The sequence below is a fragment of the Castanea sativa genome, chromosome 9 (genome assembly GCF_040712315.1).
Source record: "Castanea sativa cultivar Marrone di Chiusa Pesio chromosome 9, ASM4071231v1".
Taxonomy (NCBI): Eukaryota; Viridiplantae; Streptophyta; class Magnoliopsida; order Fagales; family Fagaceae; genus Castanea; species Castanea sativa.
This window is the reverse complement of record NC_134021.1, coordinates 44,799,864-44,824,415: the sequence shown is the minus strand read 5'-3', so window position 1 is coordinate 44,824,415 and position 24,552 is coordinate 44,799,864. Positions and strand designations below refer to the sequence as shown.

The window sequence follows — 24,552 nt, the reverse complement described above, 5'->3', positions numbered from 1 at the left end:
TTTATTAGAAAAAAAAAATTCATATCAACACACTTGCTACTCACTAGAATAATTTGTGACCATGGGAAATCAAAACCCTATAGTTATATCCTAATTTTTGTGACCTTGGGAAATCAAAACCCTATTGTTATATCCTTATTATATCAAGAGATGAAAGAAAAGATTGTAATTAAAAATAGAAAAAATAGTAAATTTAATGAATTAAACATTTTTTCCCTACTTTTCCACCTAATGTTTTTGGAGGATGGTTTTTAGTCCCCGAGTGAAAAACTTCACTACTCCCCTTTTCCATCATCCCTCTTTCCCACCACATCGAATAAGGGAAAATTTTCATTTTCCATCCTCCCCTTTTTACACCCAACCAAATAGACCATGCAATGAATTTTTCAGAGCTCGTTTTGTTTTGTTTTTGTTTTTTTTTTTTAATGATTGCTATCACGTAGTGTGTCCAAAATGGAGCATCATTAGCACTGCTTTGCAGATTTTCCATTAAGAATGGGACAAAAACTGACCAACTCAAAGCATCTTTTAGCTCTATAATACAATTATAGTAAGTTTAAAACACCAAGACAATACAAAAGAGGGGAAAGGGAAGAGGAAGAAAAGACCAGGATATACAGTTCTTAATGTTACACACTAAAAAGAAAAGGAAAAAAAAAGTGACTTAAAGCTCAAGACACAACATTTGCATCAGGCACTTCATCTAGGATAAATGGACCAAGTTTATCGTCAAATGAGCTTCCAAGGACTTGTGTACCTTAAATGCCTTCCGTATACTACAAACGGCTGCTCTATCAGACCCTCCAAGTCACTCTCATCTCTTTATATTACCAGTGAATCCTGTCAGAGTTAAATACAATGCACATTGGACTTCTGTGAAAAGATCCTGACAGGGAAAAAATTAAAGAACTAGAAATTATGAAATGAGATAAAATAAAACAAGATATTCAACGGTCACATTGGGACCCTTTCGTAGATACAACAATAAGAACTACAAATGACATAAAGTAACCTGCAAAAGAGCTAAAATATATAGAAATGTCTTAACATATAACATTTAGAAGTATTTCAGAAAGCTTTGTGTACAAACATATAATGATCAGCTAAAAAAAAAAAAAAATTCTTGTTAAGTATTCTTGAACTGAAAAATAAACCAGATTTTGCACACTTCATATTTCATGCATTGAGTCATCATTGATCAATCCTTGTTCGAAATATTTTTCTCTACCAATCACCATTACAGAAAAAGAGGGAATCTACCTTTTGTAAAAATTATAGAAAGAAATGGTAATTTAGATGGATCCTATGGATACAAAATACTCTCATAAGAGCTTACTCACAAATGTTAGTGAGTTCACCTATGTCTTACCACTATTCCCATCTATTCTTTATTTCTTTTTCCAATTATATAATTGAAACCAATATATCCACCTTTAGCAACATATTCTTACTCAATGACACCGCCAAGCATTTCAAAGTATTAAATTAGCATCAGAATATACTCTTCCTCAATATATGTATCATCCATAGGGCTACTAATGAGTTTTCTCTTATTTACTTATAATTCAATCACAAACTTTTCGCTTGCCTTGACATCATTTCAACCACTTCTAAAGTGCTTTTCTTGTTTGCTTATTTATTCTACCATAAATTATTTACATTCAGTCTTTATGCAATTATTCATTCTTTTTTTTAAGGATTAACAAAAGAGCATTATTATCACAGAAGTCTCAACAGCAGAGAGGATTTGAAAAGTTCAGATACCGATCAAAACGATGGAAGCTCTCTCCACAAGTCTCAACAGCACCATTAACATTCCCCTTCAAATCAAGGGACCAAAGGGCAGTGAGATCCTTCTTTACAACAATATCATCATCCAAGAACAACACTTTGTTGAGCTTTGGGAAGATCTCTAGCAAATAAAATTGAAGATGATTGAGGATAGATAAGTATTTTGGGTTCCGGTACTTCAAATTTGAATCAGAATTGGCTCGATGAGCTCTGAAGTAATAGTCTATCATGGACTGCGAACCCAACTGCTTGAGAACTGGACTATAACTTGCATTTAGCCATGTAAATGCTTCTATGTTCTGAACCTGGATAGAAGCTTTGCCTGGTGGATTTGCCAAAAACCACAGCCTCATTGCTGCATAATTTAGCCTATCAATAACAATGTGGAAAACATGCTTCGAGGGTCCTGCCAGGATTCCAAACAATAAAATTGAGATGTCAAACAAAAAATATCAAACATTGAAATAGCAGATAATTATTATTATTATTATTATTTTGCAGGCAAGGAAGCTCAACAAAAGAAAGAGGATGTGGGAACAAGAGTCTTAGAATAGCCATTCCAAAATTTCTTTCTTAGCAATTAAAGGAAATAGCAAGTATGGCAAGAGTGAAAATTACCTTAGCATATGTTATAGTTGAGTTTACAACAACTGCTGCTGCTAATATGTTATCAGAGAATAATACATAATGGTACAACTGAGGGCCTTCTAACTTCTCTTGATTTGGAAAGTCATGTTGAGAAGAATTCAAGGTATAATACTCAGTTGTAAGGCACAATGGAAGACAAGGCAGACCTTTAGGAATCATTTTTGCTGTCAATTGAGTCAAGAATATAGTCTGCTTTTTGTGCACTCGGAGCTGCTCTTCGGTTGAGTGGAGCATAGGCCTCAGCTTCTTCACCACAGAAGCACAGTCATCTTGAAGTTGCTTTCCTTTGGCCAATCTTTGCTCCATTGCCTTCAATTTGTCATAGGCACTGCATAAAAATAAACCATACAAACAATTTAAGGCAGAGAAAGAAGGGAGAATTTCAAAAATAGCAAGCCAAATAGAGAACCTAATAACAGATCCATACTTGAAGGAAAAATTCGATAAAATTTGGTTGTTGGCATATTAATATGTTAAAAGACAAGACTTACTTCCTTGGCAGTTCAGAATCTTTTCTCACATCTCCAAGTACTCGCTGAACTTCCTTTGTCCGCCCCCAAAGCTCCCTTGTAAAGAGTGGATTGTTTCTTGTGGCCAGGAGGGATAGATAAACCTTTGCCCTGATGATCTGATCTTTGAGTTGCCGCACCCAAGTATCCGGCATAGCTCTTTGGTCATTCTGTATGCTAGAGTCAGATTTTATGCATTCCTTCCTTTTAACCTTACTTGAAGTTTGAGTGGATTGTTGCTCATCCTTTATTTCCTGGAGGAAAAATGGAAATAATTAAAAAAAAAAGAACATTAAAATGCACAATAAAATTCCAATTTTCCACATGGTAGATAGGGGAAAAAGGGGACAAAAAGGCCCAGAGTTTGGCATGGAGGCGGCTATTCAAGATAATATGCATGAATCAGAAATAAGAAGTTTGCAAAGAAAGCATGTTTCATCAAATGATTAGGATAAAATAATTTAATAACAGTAGGCAACAATGATTATGATCAAAATAAATATCAAACGTAATAGTTTAACCCCTATTTCAAGGAGATATGATATAACAGGTTAAAAAAAAAATTGAAATACTAAGTCATAAACATTCAAGCTAGGGATGAACAGTATCCAAGCAATACACAAGATAGTCAGAATGACTTTTTTTTTTTTTGGTTGACTATTAGGACATACTATTTCCAACGTCCGAATGACAAGTCCTACAGTAGATTTTACTTCAACATGTTAGATGATGAAACCCACTAACAAACATCAAGTCAACAAAAGAGCACCCCAATCACGATGAGGAGCATAGAAGTATCACAGCATTTATAATGTATACAATTCTATTTTTAACATAAAACAGAGCTATCAAAAGACTTTTACAGATAGAAGCAGCAGCAACCAGTACAAATTAGACAATCAAAAAAAGAAAAGAAAAAAAAAGAAGCCAGTTAAAGAGAAAAAAGTAAATATCATATACCATATCTTGGGTATTTTGAGAGGCATTATCTGATGACAGGTCAGCCTGGTCATCTGCATCAATTGTATCTTCCCCAATGTCCTTTTGAGTGGTTGTGTCAGTATCATGCTCATTTGAGTCATTTGCTTCCTCAGGTGAATTTGTGACCTCCCTGATGAGGTTAGTTCTTTGATCTTGTTCTTCCTCATCTGTCGTAGATAATACTCTGGTACACCTTGATTCTACTAAATGCATATATAAATGATAAAATTAACAAGCAGAAAATTATAGGGATGAGAACAATTGTGCAATTGTGCAAATATTGGTTTTAGTAATTACAAAACAAAACAGAAATTAGAACCAGAAAAATGACTTTTTAAGGAGTACCTTGACTTGAAACTGCAATGTGGGTGTCCTGTAGGTCTAAATCATCTGAATTTGGAAGAGATTTGGTTGAGGTATCTGAATAAACAATTCTAATCGGTTCTTTAACGGTAGTTGCTGATTCCTATATAGCAAAAACCAAATAATTTGAAGAGTAAAGATCTGAAATTTACTACTCCAACTTAACTAATATGGATGCATCATCAAAGAGAACCCAACCTGGGGCAGCACATTTAGGCGCTCGTTATGGCCATTCAAAGTCTGTAGTTAAGCAGAGATTAAAATTTGCTTAATGAAAAATCAAAATAAAAAATATACCCAAAAGAGAAAAAGTCCTTGTTTTCAAATAAAAGAAAATTATTTACTACTTACAACAGTTGTAACATCTTCAACAAATTCATCTCTAGCTGCAGAAATTGTAAACCAAAGCAAAGAATGTTCAAATCACCAAAAGAGGAAAAACCCAGAAAGAGAAAACTTGAAACAAATCTATAAACAAAAAACTTACAAGAAGAAGAGGTCTTGGACCCACTTGGTAAAATTGTCTATGATCTAAAATTGTGTACATAGATCATAGACAATCTTGTTCCCTCACGAGTCAACACCTGAAAATCTAACTGTCATGCCGATTGCTTTTGGAATTTAGACTCTGTGCAAAATTTCTGATATAAATTAAATCCGTCTTGCCATTTAGACCATTTATTCTTCAAAACTTTGTATGTCTTTAATTAATTTGGCCCAAAGTTCTTGGCAGAAGTATCAAATCTCAAATCAGCGGGGCAGAGATCATCAAACAGTTCTGCTCCAACGGTTTCCACCAAGCCATTAGGAACATGCTTCTTCTTCTCAGGCACTTTAAAAATCAAGTTATCAAATTTCTCATCCTTAAAGACATTGTCCTGTACGTGATCCATGGTAGAGCACTTACATGCAACTGGATGGTAGATACAATAAGGTTTTGGTTTTTGAGAACTGCCCCACATATCTTCTCTTTCGTCAGCAAGGGAGTCAGCTTGGTCGCCATGAAGCTTACAACTAGAATCTGACAAGGCCATTTCACCGGCCACCTGCTTGATTTCATCACATTGTAGGCTAATTTCCCTCTCTAATGAAAATACACCTGCTTCGTCTTCTGACTCTGAGTGGCCATTAGGAAGTACTGGACCCACTAGAGCATCATCTCGCTGCACTTTGTGTGACCACTTATTGCTATGGCATGAAGGCCTTCTTAGAAAGAAAGGAGGCAATTGAGGTAGGTCAGGGACAACTAAAAATTCCAAAGAGACTTTTTTCTGGTCCAAAAGTACGTCTAGGAACTCTGAGTAGTTGGAATAGGCCAGTTGTAAGAGCTCCATTGGCAGGCCTGCCCACAATCTTCTCAAAGCAACCTCATGTATGCTTGCTGGCGAGCTGATGTCATTAAAAACAACAGAAATTGCAGGAAACGATCTCAATCGACCGACCCCACAAGCCTTCAACTTCTCACACAAGATTTCACGAGATTCTGAGCTAAAAGATTCCTTTTCTCAAGGACCCCTGCAAGGCTTTTTCAATTTTGAAACCAGGACTTCAGTTAGACTACCATTCAAATATGCAGAGAGTTCACATACTTAAATCTTCTAGGAAATTTGTAGTCCTCATCATCCATAATATACAAGGAATTATCTTAAAATGGAACCGTTCTGTGTGAAGTTCTTTCAACATCCACGAGGCACAATAGCTTTGTGATTCAAGCTTCCCTGATGACATAAGTCTTGTCAATGTAAAACCATCAAATTCATTCGACTCAGAAAGCATTGCTGATAGATCTTTGTTTAAAATGACAAAACCCAAAGCCAATTCTTTCTTATGCCGCCAATCAATCCATTCAAGAAGATCATCTTTCAAAATCTCCTCTCTCACAAGACAACTTCCACATTGACACTCACGACCCGACAATAAGAGATCTGAAGGGAGCTCCCATGCATAATGGGTTTTCAAAACTTCCGAAACTTAAGAAATAATGGATCCTCTCGGGGTTGGTAAAGTAGGTCCATAACAAAATAGATTAAACTCACAATTCCATAAAGATCCCAATATAATACAAAAACCCGATTCAAAAGCTCACCTATATGTATCGTCCCTCGAGTTTGATCTCAATTCCGACAATCTAAATACATTAATATGGCACAGATTATCAAGACCGTGAGCCCATTGCAACAACAGCATCATTGGTTTCCACACATCACAAAGAACTAACAAACTATCCGAGGCCAATGCAAAACAGAAACCATCAGATCCCCCCGCCATTGAAAACGTAAGGAACCGTTCACTGTGAACCGAAGTATACATCCTCAACATCTCAACCTTAGCTAAACAACTCACAGCGCACCCATCAAACCTTAAATCGACCAAGAAAACAGCATCAGACCGGGCAACAATCAAAATCCTAGGATGCCGACTGAATTCACTGCTCAACCATTTACAAGTCCCTGAAACAGCATCAGCATCCCACGATATAGGCAACTAAGTCCCTCTAAAACGCCCATTGGAATTGGGAGTCCTACTTCTTCTAAAACAAGACTCCAAATCACCACTTTCTAACAAAACTACACTCTCCTCGGGTATATGTGGACTCCAACAAGCGTACACAACATAACTCTCCTGAACAACAAACCAATGCATAGAGCACAATGTAGAAGCCAGCAAATACCCAACAACAGTGGAATGATTATGATTATTACCTGGAAAGGGAAAGGGGTTAACCGCAATCCTGAGAATGTCGGTCGGTATTGGGACCGGTGGGGAAGAAGAGAAAGAGGGAGGCAAAGGAAGGAGAGGAGGTTGTGGGTTTGGAGGAGAGGTGGTGGGTTTGGCAGAGATGGAGAAGAGAGGAGAACAGAAAGGGTTTTGGGTTTAGGGTTGAAGAAGAGAGGACCCAATACGGATTTTGATGATGAGTCTGTGAGGAGAAGTGGAGGTTTGAAAACTGATGATATTGGGAGAGGGATTTCCAGTCCGACGATACTTCCATTTTTCACTCACTTTTTACCCAAAACTATAGTTGGCTGAAGAAGCTGGAGCTGATGGAGGAGTGATCTGTATGCTCTCTTGAGTACATTCTTGTGTATAAATTTGAGAGATCTATGGATTGGTGTATGCAAGCCTATGTTCTTATATTCATGTTTTATAATTCTTTTTTTGCATGCTATAAGCAATGTGTATATTAATATGCTTAATTAATTAGAAAATGGGGTGTAATTCTCATCGAAGGGAGTGGCATTTGTATTTGGAATTATGAATTTTCATTTCGATCATAAGCTCTTTCTAACTTAAACCAAATTTATAAATGATATATTAAAAGTTTAGAAAAATGACACACCAATGATTATAGGCCATTGGTTCTCAAGTTTGTGAATAGTGAGCGTTATTTTTCAAATCTGTCTTATGCCAAAGGAGCTTAAACACTCGAATTTCTCAACAAGAATTGTTTTAATCTCCACTAATATCATGTTAATAATTGAATTTTATGTTATTAGAATTCCCTCTATTTATATCGAAATTGAAGAACATAAATGCAATCCCACTAAAATTATTGGAAAAAAGTTTGAGGGGATAACATGAAATGGCTAATTATATAATAGAATTCTCTAATATCCCATTAAAATTTAGGATCTAACTTATAAGAACTAGAATTGAACTATCCAAGAGCCAAGGTCCAATTAAATAATAATAATTTGGTCAATATTAAGATCGTATGGCTAATATTTAGAGGTTATAACTTAATCACAACCCTTTTTAAATAGCTATGCCAAAGCAAGCAATGCAATCCCAAAAGAGAAAGATGGGTGTCACCTAAAATCTATAAGGCACAAAACTTAAAAAATAACAACATTTACTTTTTTAAAAGCTAATTTATGCTTTCTTAAAAGCTAATTTATGCTTCAAATTTAAGAACACTAGAACCAAAGCGATCATTGCATTTGTTAACAACTAATTTATGCTTAAAATTGAAGGAAAATAGTGCCTCAATATGAATGATTTCACCAACCATTTCCAAACAGTCTTGTTGAATAATGCCTTCAATTTTTTTAAATGATATCTCATATTGATCAACTTTGCTCTACATCATACAAGCAAAGGACCAATGAACTTTGATCTCCTTCGTGAATTTTAATCATTTTCTAAATTAGATTCAGCTTTGAATTTTTTTCACATCAACTACTTGCTACTCACTAGAATAATTAGTGACCATGCTGAAATGAAACCCTACTATTAAACTCTTTTTACATCAAAAGATGAAAGAAAAGATTGTAATTAAAAAAAGACAAAATAATAAATACCACTTATTTTTTTTTTAAAATTCCCCTACTTTTCCTCCTCTTTTGTTTTTTCCACCACACCAATCAAGTGAAGTCTCTCATTCTCCATCCTCACCCTTTTACACCCAACCAGACAGATCATGTAATGGAATTTTTGAACCCAGCCTTTTTTTTTTTTTTTTAAATACCTGGAATAAAAAAAACGCTTATCAATCTAAGCAGCAATTTGTAATTAGTGTTATTGAGTCCTAACTATTTTGGACACAAATATTGCTATAATCCCATAAAAAAGAAAAAGAAAAAGATTGCTATCATCTAGTGCGTCCAAAATGGAGCATCATTAGCATTGGAATGCAGATTTTTCATTAAGAATGTGACAAGAACTCACCAACACATGCAAGCATCTATTAGCTTTGTAATATAACTTGAGTAAATTTGAGACATTAACACAACAAAGTTGGAGGGAAAAGAGGAGGAAAAAAAAACACCAGCATATACAATAGTAATGTTACACCAAAAAAAAAAAAGTGACTAACAAGTCAAGACACAGTATTTGCATCAGAGGCATCATCTGGGATGAATGGACCAATTTTACCTACCCTAAATAAAGTAAGATGCTTTTTTGATACCATCAAACGAGCTTCTGAGGCCTTATGAGGTATCTTAAATGCCTCTGCAGTGCTTCAAACTGCTGCTCTATAAGACCCTCCAAGTCACTCTCATCTTCTACATTACCAGTGAATTCTAATAGAGTTAAATACAAAGCACATTGGACTTTTGTGACAAAATCCTGAAAGGAAAAACGTGAAAAAGAGCTAGAGTGTGTGTGTGTGTATAACACGAGCAAGAAATAACTCCTTTGCAAACAGTCTGTTGCTCATAAAAGCAAGAACATCATCTAAATATCAAGTGATAATGGAGAATCAAACAATTCACAACCAAACCTACATAATCTTCCTACCAACATTATCAATATCAGGGTCCAATCCCAAATATATCGTCTTAATTATTGAATGCTAACAAGTATGAAAAACACATGAAGCTAAGATTTCAGTCTCTTATTACTTTCTATGGTATATAAACCATAAAACACAAAATTAGTTGAACTTGTATCCAGCAATATCTTGAGTAATTCCAGGCAATGGGCCGACTGTAGCTCACTTCATCTTCCCCTACACAATGAAAGAAAACTGAAGTTGTTATTGTTAAAATAATTTAATAACCTTTACCAGTTCCATTTCAAGAGTCAAGACAATGACATCCAACCATAATCTAGCAAAAACATAGTAACAACTTACCAAGAAGTCGAGACGATGCAATTTGATGGATCAAATTAATTAAAGCCGACTTGCCAACATTAGGAACACCAACCACCAAAACAAGTAGAGTGGGTTCCCTTGAAATCACTTCCCTCAGCTTGAACTCCACAAGCTCAAGAAGCTTTCAGTACATGAACCATGATAAGACAAGAGAGAGGACGAGTTACTATTACACTATATAAGAAGAATGGATAATTAACATATATATATATATATATATTTTTTTTTTTTTCATTTAAAGGAATTATTTAAAAAAATTTTAAAAATAATAATAACTATCAATTTTTTAAAATTAAAAATAAATAAAAAATCTAAAATCCAATTTTAAAATTTTTACTAAAATTCAATTTAGTCTCTTGACATTTACTTAAATTGTCAAATTAGTCCTTAACAATTAAAATTTGTCAATTTAGTACCGCAGTTTGTCAAAATGAGTCAATCATGTCCTTCTGTCCCAATATTTTAGCAAATTAAGCTGTTTAAACGTTTAAAAATTAAAAAAAACCTAATACTCATCAAACAATAAGATATATTAAATAACACAGAAATGTTTTTAATAAATTGCATCATTTGCTAACAGAGATATTGATAAAAAATGACCATATTTTTACAAATTGAGGGACTAAATTTGCCTATCGAATTTTAACCCAAAACACCACAAAACAAAGAGGGCGTATCCCAACGTGTCGGACACGTTTGGAGGGTGTCCGTGCTTGTTACCTAGTCAGTACTCTATGCGGTCTGGAGATAGAGTAGCAAACGGACTCAGTACTCTATGCGGTCTAACGGCGCATGGCATCGCACGTGCTACCGTGCGCACCCACCCTGAGCCAGTAGCGCCATGAGGAAGAAGCACTGCTTTTAGTCTCAACTAAAACACACTACGAAAAAAAAGAAAAGTGAGAAATTAATTAGTAGGATTTTCCAGGTAGTAGATATAAATCACCTAGAAGTTTTTCATAATTGCAGGGAATACCCTTCTTTTCATAGCGTGCGAGCAATATGCTGCAAAGGAGTAGAGAAGGAATGGGTGGCTAGTTTTGTAAAAGTGAAGTGATGAGTTATTTTATATTTATGTGGATTATTTTCTTCCCTTTGCTCTCTCTCTCTCTCTCTCTCTCTCTGGGTGTGGCTAAACTGGGTGCCACGTGTGAACACAAATAACACTCTATTTTGATCGAGTGGCCTTGACTTGAGAATAAGTGAATAACCAACAAAAGTATACAAATTATTTTATGTAAAAATGTTTTGTATATCAATCACTCTAATCATGGCACATCAAATTGGTAAACAATAATAAATAAATAAATAAGGATAAACAAAAAATTGTTTTATTTTTTGATTGGATAATGTATTATATATATATATATATATATAATTGTCTTAAAATATATTTATATATACTTGAAATTGATTTGTATAAGTTTTTAAATAAATTCGTATGATATTAAATGATCAATTTGTAGTAAAAATTTGGGAAGGTGTTGTTTTATATGGATTTTGGAGAACGTGACGTACTTTCTATTTACATTTTGGTCTTGATGAACCGGGCCTTGCATGTCTTCCGAGAATCCCTTTCTCTAGTAATTTTAGGTCCATTGTATTCTAAAGCTTTTCCTTATATAAGAGGGAATTAGCAAAGAAAAAAAGAGGGGGTGGGGAGATCAAATTTGACAATTTAGGATTTGAGTGTACCCATCGATAATTGTGTTATTAGATGTAAGGATTGTAAAAAGAGGGACATTATGGCTTACTGATACCTATGCGGTTGGGGCATCAAACAACGCCAATTAGATTATAGTATCTCATCCTTGAATATTTTCTCTATTGTTGACATGATTGATTTTGATCATTCTAACTTATTAGTATGGCATGTAGCCGATGGTAGTGCATTGTAAAGTGCCAGAAGGTACTCTTGCTGATAACAACATTTCTTACATATTTTTACCTCAATTGCCATGCAATAATTTCTATCATTTAAATTCTCTACTGGGAGCCACTTCAAAGAATGTTAAATCTCATTTACGCCATTGTTTAAACCTACATTACAAGTATCTTGTGGGACTTGCAATGACCCTCTGCCTTGACACTAATTATAATGCCACTGTCCATTTCTTAGTAGCGGCTAAAAAGTTTCAATTTGTGATGGTCATTTTTTTTTTCTTCTGTTGGCTGCCTTTTTGCTGGTGAATTATGTACTAATGAACAACTTGTACGTGAGTTTTCAACTCCCTGACCTCAATGTTTGCTTAATAGGTTGATTATCTTGAATGTTTCAGAGTGTACAACAATCCATATATCATCGTGCACTTCAATACAGAGACCATGGATATTGTTAGCAATACAGAAGGCCGGATGTCTGGAATTTTACTTCAAAATCTGCGCTCGAGGCAAAGGGGTTATTTTATGGTATTGGTCATTCACCGAATTGCCAGCTGTTGGAAGGCCAAGTTGAGCTTGACGAGGTCGTATATGTGGAGTCTACCCCCATGTGAGGGGAGGATACATGCAATGGAAATAGCATGTATTTTCTCGAGCTTACATCATTATTATTGTCTAATATTGCAGGTGATTGCCGGGATTTGGAGTCCTTTCCAGATGAGGATTTACTGCCTACAAGTCTTACACAACTTAGCATTGTTAGATTTCAAAATATGAGATCATTGGACAAGAAAGGGCTTCAATACCTTACCTCTCTTCGACAATTGGGATCATAGATTGCCCTAAGCTGAAGCACATACCAGAGGAGGGGCTGCCTGCCTCCATTTCTCACCTACGGATCAAAGAATGCCCTACATTGATGATATGAATGCAAAGGAAGGAGGAGTGGCGCAAGATTGCTCTCATCCCCTGCATAGAAATTGATGGTGAACTCATTCCTAAGCCGAGGCTATGCATCCTTTTTTTTTTTTTTTGGTAAAAAGCTATGCACCCCTTTGATTATCAGGTATTTGTTCTGCTTGACTAGCTCTTGATTTTACTTTGCATTTCTTTTTAATTTAATTTTTGGTGACAAATAATGTTTATTCTAAATTAATAAAAAGAATTTTCTATTAATTTTGAAAATGATTTTTCTTTGTAAATATTGAAAATAATATTAAAACTAAGATGAGAAAATTAATAAAGGATTTCTTGGATGCTCATAATTCTATCTGATTGGGTTTTTCACAGTCACCTCAATGTTCTCATTCAGCTTCCCATCGATTTACGAATTAATACTTCCAAAGGAAGCATGTAAAACTTTACAAGTCAAGTTTTGTAGTCAGCCACCTATATCAGTTCTACTCGACCGGTAAGTTTCCATATGAATTAATGTTTTTCAAAAAAAACTTCCTATATGAATTAATGTTTTTTTTTTTTTTTAATTATGAAAATGTTATTACATTGATAGGAAAAGATTGCCTAGACACTTATATATTTGACTAATGTACATCTTCTCAGTGTCTACAAGGAGAGAATCAAATGTTCCAATATCAGTTCTTTTAGGTTCTTTTCTCAAACAAAACTGCTATGAAATCCAGAATCAAATTCTTGTACTACTACTGGCCGCTTGTTAATTTACCTCTTTTACACAATTACTTCACTTGAAAACACGAAATCTGAAAATGCAATTACGTATTTCGTAAAATCTGTGACAAGTGTTGCTGTTGTGATTTTAAAAATGCACCCCATGAGCTATGACTTGAAGATGCTCTCATGCACATTTTCCTCAGTTTTGAAAATACAATTTCTTCAAAACTCAAAGCCAAATGCCAATTTTTTTTCCTTTGCATATAAAATCGCTCTTTTTCTCCACAAATCACAAAGCCAAAGGAGCTCTTGATGGCAAACAAATTCATTTAATCATACTTAAAATATAGGAAGTAATTTTGACAGTTGCCTTGGGAAATATACAGGTGACTTAGTTGCTTGCAAACTTGGTGGCAGTTGGAAGCTGGTGCATAATTGATGCCTTTATTTATTTCAATTTTGAGAATGGAAGCCTCCAATGAATCGTTGTGTGAGACAATCTTTTGATTGTGCTTCTTGTTTTTATCATTTCATCCTTTATTGTTCTTAAGGGGAAAAATTTTGGTTTTCCATCTCTAATTGAAAGATGAAATTGCAAAATATGTTTCAACATGAGATTTAACATTTTGATACAGTGCCTGCATGCGTCTTTTCTTTTTACAAATATCTACAATTCCTTTGTTTAATTAATCCTGTGGTATAATGTCATGAGAAACAATATTAGAAACTGTGACTTTTGAGTTTCTTTTTACTGATATCTACAATTCCTGCATGCTTCCTTTACTTCCTTTTATATATAATAATCAAAGTCACTGTTGTATATCCATCTCTCATGTCTACACCTGATATTTGAATAATCTCATATAGAAGCATGGATATGGCAGTTTTTTTTTAATTGACACATCCTCTTATTGGATCTCCATTTTAGTTTCTCTGCTCAATTCCTTGTTGCATTCTTTTGCAGGGTACCTTTACTTTTGTAACAAGTTCTGTTTTCAAGTTCTAATATGTTTCCAAGTCAGTGTAAAATGATTTCCATCTTTAGGTGTTCTGTATCAAAAATTCCTCTGCTCACCAATGTATTCGATGACTTAACAGGTTATATTAAAAGTTTTTGATTATAATGTACTTGTAAAAGTTGACTATGGTAAACTAGTAGGCCATGCACTGACAGCTTGAAGCAACTTATTCTTTGTTACCTTACCACAACTGAAATTTCCATGGCAAAAGACAAGTTCTTGACCAAACAATGATGGTCAGTGTCCATAGTGCTTCCTTTGTTTTTCTTTTAACGTTATTAGGAATTATTTAACAGGAAGAAAACCAAATAAGAAATAAGAAATTAAACATGTTTCAAGAAACCAAAAAAGAAATGTTTTCTAGTTTCTCCCTTACTGTTTTGAAAAGAATGAGAAGATAAATGCTTTTACTATTTACTGTTGGAAATCTATCTCTCATTCCTAGTCAGATTTTTTATTCTCTTTTTTAACTTTAATTTCATTGTGCTGTGCCATTTCTGCATGTTTTTCCAGTTGACTTCTAAGTTCTAACAATGAAATAATGTCCTATGCTTATTATGTTGTTGCAGGGCTAAAACCATTTACTATTTACTTTTGTTCAAGACTGGACTTCCTAAATCAATTGAAAGAATGGCCACAGCCCATATGTGGTCCTCATTTTCAGCACTGAAATTTGATAGGAAGAAAAGCGTTTCCCTTCAGACAAATTGAGTACGGATAATCATCATGATTTTTTTTTAAAACTTAATTAATGTCCATGTGAATATGTCAAGATGGAATGTTATGTAACTATCTTACTGTTCTCTTTATAGATGCAAAGGTGTACTCAATTCATTTTATGCTTTGCACAACTTGGTGTTTGCTTGGTGGGAGAAACACCAATTTGTAAAAAAAAGAACAACGTAATATATATATATATATATATATATATATATATATATATATATATTAAAGCAAGCAGTGCAATTCCACAAAGAAAATTGGGTGTCACTTAAAATCCAAAAGGCACAAATCTTAAAAAAGAACAACCTCTACTTATCTTGAAATATAATTTATGCTTCAAATTTAAGGACACTGGGACCAAAACAATTATTGCATTTGTTAGCAACTAATTTATACTTAAAAATTAAGGAAAATAGCGCCTCAATATGAATGATTTCACCAATCACTTTAAAACAGTCTTATTGAATAATGCCTTCAATTTCTTTTTTCAATGATATCTCATATTGATCAACTTTGATCTACATTATACAAGCAAAGGGACCAATGGATTTTGATCTCCTCCCTTGAATTTTAATCATTTTCTAAATTAGATTCAGCTTTGAATTTTTCTCACATCAATTACTTGCTCCTCAATAATAATTTGTGACCATGCTGAAACATAATCCTACTGTTATACTCTTATTACAACAAAAGATGAAAGAAATGATTTAAAAATAGATAAAATAGTAAATTCCATCCTCACCCTTTTACACCCAACCAAATAGACCGTGTAATGAAATTTTTAGAGCTGGACATCTTTTTTTTTTACTTGGAATAAAAAAACGTTTATCAATCAGCAACAATTTGAAATTAGTGTCATTGTGTCCTAACTACTAATTTTGGACACAGATTGCTATCATCCCATTAAAAAAAAAAAGATTGCAATCATTTAGTGCGTCCAAAATGGAGCATCATTAGCATTGCAAATTTTTCATTGAGAATGTGACAAGAACTCACCAACACATGCAAGCATCTATTAGCTTTGTAATACAACTTGAGTAAATTTGAGACATCAACAGAAGAAAGTAGGAGGGAAAAAAAAAAAGGAGGAAAAAGAAAAGAGCAGCATATACAATTACACCAAAAAAAGAAAGTGACTATCAACTCAAGACAGCATTTGCATTAGGGACATCATCAAGGATGAATGGACCAAGATATTCACAGGTCACATGGAGACCGGCTGATATAAGCCACAACAATAAAAACTACAAATGGCATAAAAAGTAACGTGCAAAAGAGCTAGAGTATATATATACATAGAAAAGCATTTTGGAAAAGCTTGGCAGCTTTTGATTCCATGTAGTGACAAATGTTTGTTCTCCTATCTCTTACCACTAATCCCACTTATTCCTTTCCAAATCTTCTCATTGAAATCAAAATTTCCACCTCAAGCAACACAATCTTACTCAATGATACTGCAAAACAGGTGAATTTACTCATCCCCAATTAATGTATTGTCTACAGGGTTCCTTGTAAGTTTTCTCTTATTTACATCTAAATCAAATAACATTTTTTTTGCTTACCTTGATGTCATCTCAACCACCCCAGAACAAGCTTTTATTGTTTGCTCATTTATCCCTACCATAAATTATTGTCATTCACTCTTTCAACAATTCTTCATTTTTTTAAAAGTACTAACAAAAGAACATTAAAGGGGTGTCAGTATTAACAAAAAAACTTCTCGTCCTTTTTAAAAAACCATCAAGTGAAGCTAAATAAATTTAAAATTTTTAAAAAGAAAAAGAAAAGAAAGATCATTTTCCTCTGAACTTAATAATCATCTGTTTCAAATCAAGCATGTTAGAATTGTGTGGTTAAGTGATTAAAGGAGTGTTAGAATTGAGTGGTTAAATGATTAAATTTACCATTGTTTGTGTAAGTAGACACCTGCAATCACTGATTTAATTTGTTAGAAGTGGACTGTATGAAGTGTTCTCTGACGTAATACGTTGAACTACTATCTAGGAATCCAATTCTAATCCCAATTCCAAGCCAATTGTAATCCATAGTACTAGTATGGATACAGATATTCAATTTAAGAGAGAATATTGTTAGCCAACATCCCTTATCAACTCAAAGAATGTCCCCTGCACTGGCCAACATTGGAAAGAAAGGCATCATTCTTTGCATAGTATGTCACGGCTTCTATCTAGCCCCCTCTTTTTGCTTTCAAACAAATAATGAGATTCCAGCAAATATATTCTCAACTAGTGTATGCATTAAATATTTAATTTACTTACACCTAAAAGAAAATGATTCCGCCCCAACAAATTAAAAGATATATACTTAGTCTAATGCGTAAGTATTCCTATTCCATGCTTTGCCTACAGCCTAAAAAGAATTGTGTGCCAAGTCAAGTCATGATCCATGGAGCAGTAAAAACAACTGCTAATTATATCTACCCTCTCAGAATTGCTCTATAATAAAAACAGCTGCTAATACTTAAAAGGCATTGATTCACTTAACCATCAAAAACCTTTCCATCCCACCACCAAAGGAACATGGCTGAAAATGCCTATTGCATTGCAGGGAAGATCGTGGAGCTGCTTGGATCCCTTATTTACGAGGAGCTCAGCTCAGCATGGGGCGTACAAAGCGATCTGAAAAGGCTTGAGTGCACCGTGTTAGCCATTAAGGCCGTGCTCTTAGATGCTGAGGAGAAGCAAGAAACTGACCATAGGCTGAACCATTGGTTAGGACAGCTCAAAGATGTCTTTGATGACGCAGAGAATGTCCTAGATGAATTTCAATATCAAATTCTGCAGAAGGAAGTGCTGAAGAGATGCAGGAGGAGCACTCGCAAAAAGGTGGGTTATTTCTTTTCTGGCTCTAATCCACTTGTCATCCGTTTTGAAATGGCACATAAAATCAAGGGTATTAGGGAGAGGGTAGATGATATTTCAGATCTTAAGGCTGAATTCAATCTTGCTGCACGTCTTGAAGATAGGAAGACAACAATGTATCAAAGGGACATGACCCACTCCTTTATTCCTTCTCAGAATGTCATTGGTAGGGATGATGACAAAAAAAAGATAATAAATCTTTTGATGCAGCATGATGTTGATCGAAATGTCAGTGTAATTCCTATAGTTGGGATTGGAGGTTTGGGGAAGACCACAATTGCCAAGTTGGTGTATAATGATGAACAGGTGGTTAGACATTTTCAATTGAAAATGTGGGTGTGTGTCTCTGAGGATTTTGATGTTAAAAGATTGATAACAGAAATCCTCAAATCAGCAGTTGGTATTGATGAGAATTTGAGCATAGATCAGTTGCAAATGCGTTTAAGAGAACATATAAAAGATAAGAAATTTCTTCATGTCTTAGATGATGTTTCAAATGAGGATCATATAAAATGGATTGAATTAAAAAATTTGTTACTTGGCGGTTGCAATGGAAGTAAAATCATAGTAACAACACGGAATAGCTCTGTTGCTACTATTATGAGCACTGCAGAGTCTTACAATTTAGATGGCCTATCCCAAAAGGATTGTTTGTCTTTGTTTGTGAATTTGGCATTTAAGGAAGGAGAAGAAGAACAATATCCAAACCTCTTAGAAATTGGAAAAGAAATTGTCAAAAAATGTAGAGGGATTCCATTGGTAGTGAATACTTTAGCCTGCCTACTCTATTCAAAAGTTGATGAAAATGCGTGGATATCTATTAGAGATAATGAGATATGGCATTTAAATCAAAAGGAGAGTGGCATCTTACCTGCATTAAAGCTTTGTTACAATCAATTGCCATTTCACTTGAAGCCATGTTTTGCATATTGTTCTATCTTCCCAAAGGATTTTGTTTTCAATAATCTTCTCTTGATTCAATTTTGGATGGCACATGAAATTCTTCAATCATCTAAGGATGAAAATCTAGAGTTGGAAGATGTCGGCAACTTGTATATCAAGGAGTTGTTGTCGAGATCTTTCTTTCAAGATGTTGAACAAGAAAATATCTTGTATTTTACCTTTAAAATGCATGATCTTATCCATGATCTTGCACTCTCAATTGCCAAAAGAGAGTGTTCAATAGTGACCAAGAAATCCACCCTTGCTGCAAAAGTTTGTCACCTGTCATTTTCAGACAATGAGCAAGAAGTTACGACACAATTAGAGAAGTTGAGCAAAGTTCAAACTATTATTTCCCAAACAGACCAATCCATGTCCTTACTTGAAACATGCATCTCAAGATTTAAGTACTTGCAGGTGCTTGATCTGAAAAATTCATCCTTCGAGGTGTTGCCAAGTTCTATCGGAAGTTTGAAACATTTGAGATATCTTGACCTATCATATAATCTCATAATCAAGCGACTTCCAGATTCCATTTGCAAGCTACACAGTTTACAAACTCTACTGCTTGAAAATTGCCACAATCTTGAACAGTTGCCGAAAGGTATAGGGGACATAATCAGGCTCAGGTTTTTTATGGTTACAACAAAGCATACCTGCTTGTTGGAGAAGGCAATAGGTTGCTTGAGTTCTCTTCGATCTTTATGGATATGGAGATGTGTGAATCTAAAATGTGTGTTTGAAGGGATGGAGGAGGGGCGCCTCACCTATCTTCGAACATTGGTGGTTGGAAATTGTCCAAGTTTGACCTCTTTGGCACTGAGTATCAAACACCTAACTGCCCTAGAGACCCTAATAATTAGGGATTGTAAAGAGCTTAGTTTGATGGAGGTAGCGGGAGAAGAAGACAATCAAGATCTCAAGTTGAGCCTCCAAAATTTAATGTTTTTCCGTTTACCAAAGTTGGAGGTTTTGCCCCAATGGCTCCAAGGATCTGCAAACACTTTACAGCTACTATGGATTGGAGGATGTGAAAATTTAACGGCTTTGCCGGATTGGCTGCCTCGTCTGAAATCACTTCAGACACTTTGGATTGACAATTGCCCTAAGTTGTCATCTCTCCCAGAGGGGATGGAGGCACTAACAGAATTGTTGATTTATGGTTGTCCTGATTTGAGTAGAAAATGTACAAAAGATCACTCATGTACCACAGATTGTTCTTGATGAGGGTAGCATAAATTTACCAAGAGAAGATGATGAGGTAAGGGCAGATTTGTCTTCTTATTAGTATTTTTGTCCTATTATTATAGAGTGTCTTTACAACTTTCTTTTCTTTTCTTTTTTTCTTTTTTTTGCTATGAACCCAAACCACCTATTTCATTTATATATATATATATATATATATATATATATATATATATATATATATATATATATATATATATATATATATAAACCACTCCAACTGAAGCCCTCTTTGTCCAAATTAGATTCAAATTAAATTAAAACCAAAAATATCTTTTTGGTTGAAATTGAATTTCCAAAACTAAAGCGGTCTTCTAAATCCTTATTTTCACCACACCGATTCTGCAAAAGAGAGAGAGAGAGAGAGAGAGAAGAAGAAGAAACATTTAATCCTATTTAATTCGGGGAGGAATTAAATCTTGTTTCTAGAACATTGTGTTTCGAAGTTTGGGCAGCAAGGTATAGACACAAAATCTTAAATGAATGTATTAAAATTTTATTTATTTATTTATTTTTCTTTTGTATAATCATTTTTCATAGTAATCCTCACTGCTAGTTTCTGATATACTATATAACTACAAATTTCATTTCAGGAGTTCAACTCGTCAGAACCAATAGAATCTAAATGTTGCTCAATTCAAAATCACAAGTTCCTTCCATAATTCGTAAACATTTCTTCATTACAATTTGGATTACAAGATGTAAATAAATAAATACTTCCGTTATTTAATTTGCTTTTAAATGATGTAAATAAATAAATAAATATGTTATTTTACATTTTTGTATTTTATGTAAAAATAAACATTTATGTCATTGTATTTCAAAGTAAGATGTGTAAATGAATAAACATGTTATGCGTATACTACCCTAACTACATCCTTGTGTATAAAAGTTGAGAGATCCATGGAATATTATGTTCAAGCATTTGTTCTTACATTCATGCTTTATGAATCTTTTGTGCAGGCACTAGGGGCCTTGTGGAATAACAAGCTTAGTTACTTAGAAATGTGGGGTATGACAAAAATTGAATAGAGTAATATTTGTATCTAAAATTATAAATTTTCAGTTCTACAGAAAGTATTAACAAAAGAACATTACTGTCACAAATGACCAAAAAGTTCTTCATCCTTCTTAAAAGCCATCAACTAAAGATAAAAACCAGATTATTTTGTCTGAACTTACAGCTCTTCTGTTTCAAATTAAGCATACCATATCTAAAGTCATAGTTCATTGACTCTATCTGCCTAGCATATGCCCACATTTCTAGATTTACAGCTATGCTGATTTGCGAGTAGCTCACAGGTAGACCAACCTGCAAGTTGCATTGCCAGCTAATTTTTGGGTGCAACCTTCCTCCTTTATTCCTACACTATATATACCCTCATTTTCCACAAAATTGTAAGGAGACCTTCTAAGAGAAAACCCTAGAAACACCATTGGAGAGCTAGTGACCCTAAGCCTACAATTTGCTACTTAATTCCCTTAGTTTTTCCCTACTCTCTTCCCTCTCCAATTTCCAAAACATGAGATGAGCTAAACCCAAACACCACCACACAATTACTGAGTACTGAGTGTTGAGTGTGCTTTGGATCATTGGGAAGCATTGGGCCTTTGCCAAATTTCAAACGGTGCAACTGGTCGGTGTTGTGAGATTCGGAAAGCTTGTGAAGAAACAATTCCAAGTAGTCCGTTGGTAGCAAAAACTTGGAGTGTTCAAATATAATGGGTAGATTAGGGTTGGAGGGTCTCTTTGATTATCCATGTATTTCAACTTATTCTCTTAGTGGATCGATTTGGCTTGTCGGGCCACAGAGTAGTTTTTCCACCGAGTTCTTCCGTAGTCCTCTTCGATAACACATTTGATGTTATCTTTGGTTTGCATCACTTTACTTACTGCCCTTTTTTTTTTTGAGAAGGTACTTTCTGCCCTTAGTTTAATTGTTTTGTTCAATTATGTTTGTCCATGCTTTACCCTTTTTTTCGGTTGATTAATCAGCTAATTATGTAAATTTCACATTAATGATGATTAGCTTAACATTAATCAAGTCATAATTAAAATTTAGGGGCCTTAATTACCATCAAGTAATAAGGCTGGTGCACTTTCAATACACAAAAATAAAAGAAAAGAGACTGATAAATTCCAAGACACCAAATATAATATTTTAGAAGTATAAAGTTTTAGAAGCCACAACTTGGGCAACCTGTGTTGGTTGGAGGTCAACAAAAGGGTTTAAGTCTCATCCCTAACCAACACAGCTTAAGGCATAAAATTTTTAGGCCTTACCCAACATAACTGAAGCTGAATCCAATTGCTTTGTTGCAACAAAATCAGCTCAAGTTGAGTATTCTATGACTTCTCTTAATCGTGATTGGAGAGTCACTCATTTTTTAATGTTTACAACAGTGATCTTTCAAGCAAGATTAGCACATCTAAAACTAAAAAAGCATGCAGGTAGCAGTGTGTATATGTTTGTGCAAATTCGCATGTGTACTGTAAGAAATCTCACAAGAAACTAAAAAGAAATTGTTTGCAAGAGCATGATACCTGCAAGAGCCAGCTTCAGTTCTGTCTCTATGTCAGGGATACTTTTTTTTTTATAGGTAAAAATATGTGCATTCAAAAAACACTACCTTATGCAAAAAACATAAGGCAGAGAGATAAGTACACAGGGAAGAGAAAGAGAAAAAAGAAAAAAGAGGAGAATAAACTAAGCACATAGAAGAGAACTAAGAAACATAGGGAGAGAATCACTAGAGGTGAGTCCCCAAGCCCTAGACCAATCGAACAGAGTGCCACTAAGAGAGGCCAAAAGCTGGTCGTCTGAGCTTTCCATGTCCTCAAACGTCCTCCTATTGCGTTCCCTCCAGAGACACCACATCAAGCATAAAGGAGCTAAATTCCAAATGCTAGACGAATGCTTTCCAAGCCAATTCCACCAACTGAAAAAAGTATCCGCAATCGATCTAGGCAAGACCCAGGAATACCCAAAAGATCTAAGAACCAAACTCCACAGTCTAGAAGCCTTTCCACAATGTAAAAACAAATGATCCGCCGTCTCCCCATTACTGCGGCACATGATACACCAATCGACAAAATCCAACCCTCTTCCCCTCAAATTATCCCCTGTAAGGATCCTATCCCAAACAGCAGTCCACACAAAGAAAGAAACACGCCGAGGAGCCTTAACCTTCCAAACCCCTTTCCAAGGGAAGATAATAGGCGCGGAGCTTCTCAACTTATTGTAAAACGAACGAATATCAAAGACCCCGTTCTTTGTCAACTTCCATCGCATACGATCTACATTTTCGGTGTGAGGAAGATTGGAACCCAATGTTCGAAGAAAATCATCCACTTCACGCATCTCCCAATCATTAGGACTCCGAATAAAACGAACATTCCAGCTTCTCCGCTCCTCAATCCCCAACCGTTCAAGAGAAGAGGCCACCGATGCCTCTTTATTGGATGCAATCCCATACATGCTCGGAAAAGACAACTGAAGAGGAGACTCCCCACACCAATGGTCAGTCCAAAGCTTCACTCTATCCCCCACCCCTACCTCAAAGTAAGTATTCTTGCTGAAATCCTCCCATCCCATGCGGATACTTCTCCACAAGCCACACCCATGCGCCCCTCTACCTAGCTTGGACTTCCATCCCCCCCAATCTTCCCCAAACTTAAGGGCTATGACCCTTCTCCAAAGCCTTGTCTCCTCAATCCCAAACCTCCATAACCACTTCCCTAGTAAAGCTTTATTAAAGGTAGTTAATTTCCTTACCCCTAACCCACCATTATTCAAAGGTGCACACACCTTGTCCCATCCCACCAAATGAAGCTTGGAGTCCCCCCACAAGAAATCCCTTTGCAACCTCTCAATTTTATTAGGCACATGCGTAGGGATGGTAAAAAGAGACAGATAATAAGTGGGAAGACTAGACAAAGTGCTTTTAAGCAACGTTAGTCTTCCACCTTTTGACAGATACAACTTCTTCCAACCGGCCAACTTACGCTCAAAATTCTCCAAGATAGGATTCCAAACAGTAGGGGACTTGAAGGACGCCCCCAAAGGCATACCAAGATAGGTCATAGGCAAAGATCCAATCCGGCATCCCAAAAGCTCTGCTAAGACATGGATATTAGGAGCCTCCCCAATAGGAACCATCTCACTTTTCAACACATTAACCTTAAGACCTGTCACTGCCTGAAAACAAAGAAGAAGCATCCGAATATAAAGAATCTGCTCCTCATCAGCATCGCAAAACAGAATCGTGTCATCCGCAAACAATAGATGCGATACACAAACCCCTCCCCCTTGTCTACCGTGAGCCCTAAAACCTCGAAT

The 24,552-nt window shown here is 35.2% G+C and overlaps 2 protein-coding genes, 1 long non-coding RNA gene and 1 pseudogene across 5 annotated transcripts; 1 reads left to right on the top strand and 3 right to left on the bottom strand.

Annotated features, from left to right (window-relative positions):
* The window catches only part of LOC142609283 (short integuments 2, mitochondrial-like), a 47,405-nt pseudogene that overhangs the window by 16,360 nt on the left and 6,493 nt on the right, over nt 1-24,552 (bottom strand).
* LOC142609715 (putative galacturonosyltransferase 4) lies at nt 534-3,287 on the bottom strand. 3 transcript variants are annotated; one of them, XR_012839655.1, is made up of 4 exons: nt 2,931-3,287; nt 2,410-2,767; nt 1,765-2,197; nt 534-886 (listed from the first exon to the last, which is right to left on the bottom strand). XR_012839655.1 is itself a non-coding variant. In XM_075781420.1 (3 exons), the coding sequence occupies exons 1-3, from the start codon at nt 3,101-3,103 to the stop codon at nt 2,156-2,158; spliced, it is 573 nt and encodes a 190-aa protein (XP_075637535.1). In that variant the 5' UTR covers nt 3,104-3,287; the 3' UTR covers nt 905-2,155. The 3 variants fall into 3 exon arrangements, 1 of the variants encoding a protein (XP_075637535.1); XR_012839656.1 differs by having other exon boundaries at nt 534-840; XM_075781420.1 differs by lacking the exon at nt 534-886 and having other exon boundaries at nt 905-2,197.
* On the bottom strand, nt 3,915-4,914 carry LOC142609718 (uncharacterized). The gene is made up of 5 exons (XR_012839659.1): nt 4,780-4,914; nt 4,644-4,678; nt 4,491-4,532; nt 4,275-4,395; nt 3,915-4,129 (listed from the first exon to the last, which is right to left on the bottom strand). It is a non-coding gene; the product is annotated as an uncharacterized LOC142609718 (long non-coding RNA).
* Nucleotides 17,684-20,191, top strand: LOC142609709 (disease resistance protein RGA2-like). Its single transcript, XM_075781417.1, has one exon. The coding sequence runs from the start codon at nt 17,684-17,686 to the stop codon at nt 20,189-20,191; it is 2,508 nt and encodes an 835-aa protein (XP_075637532.1).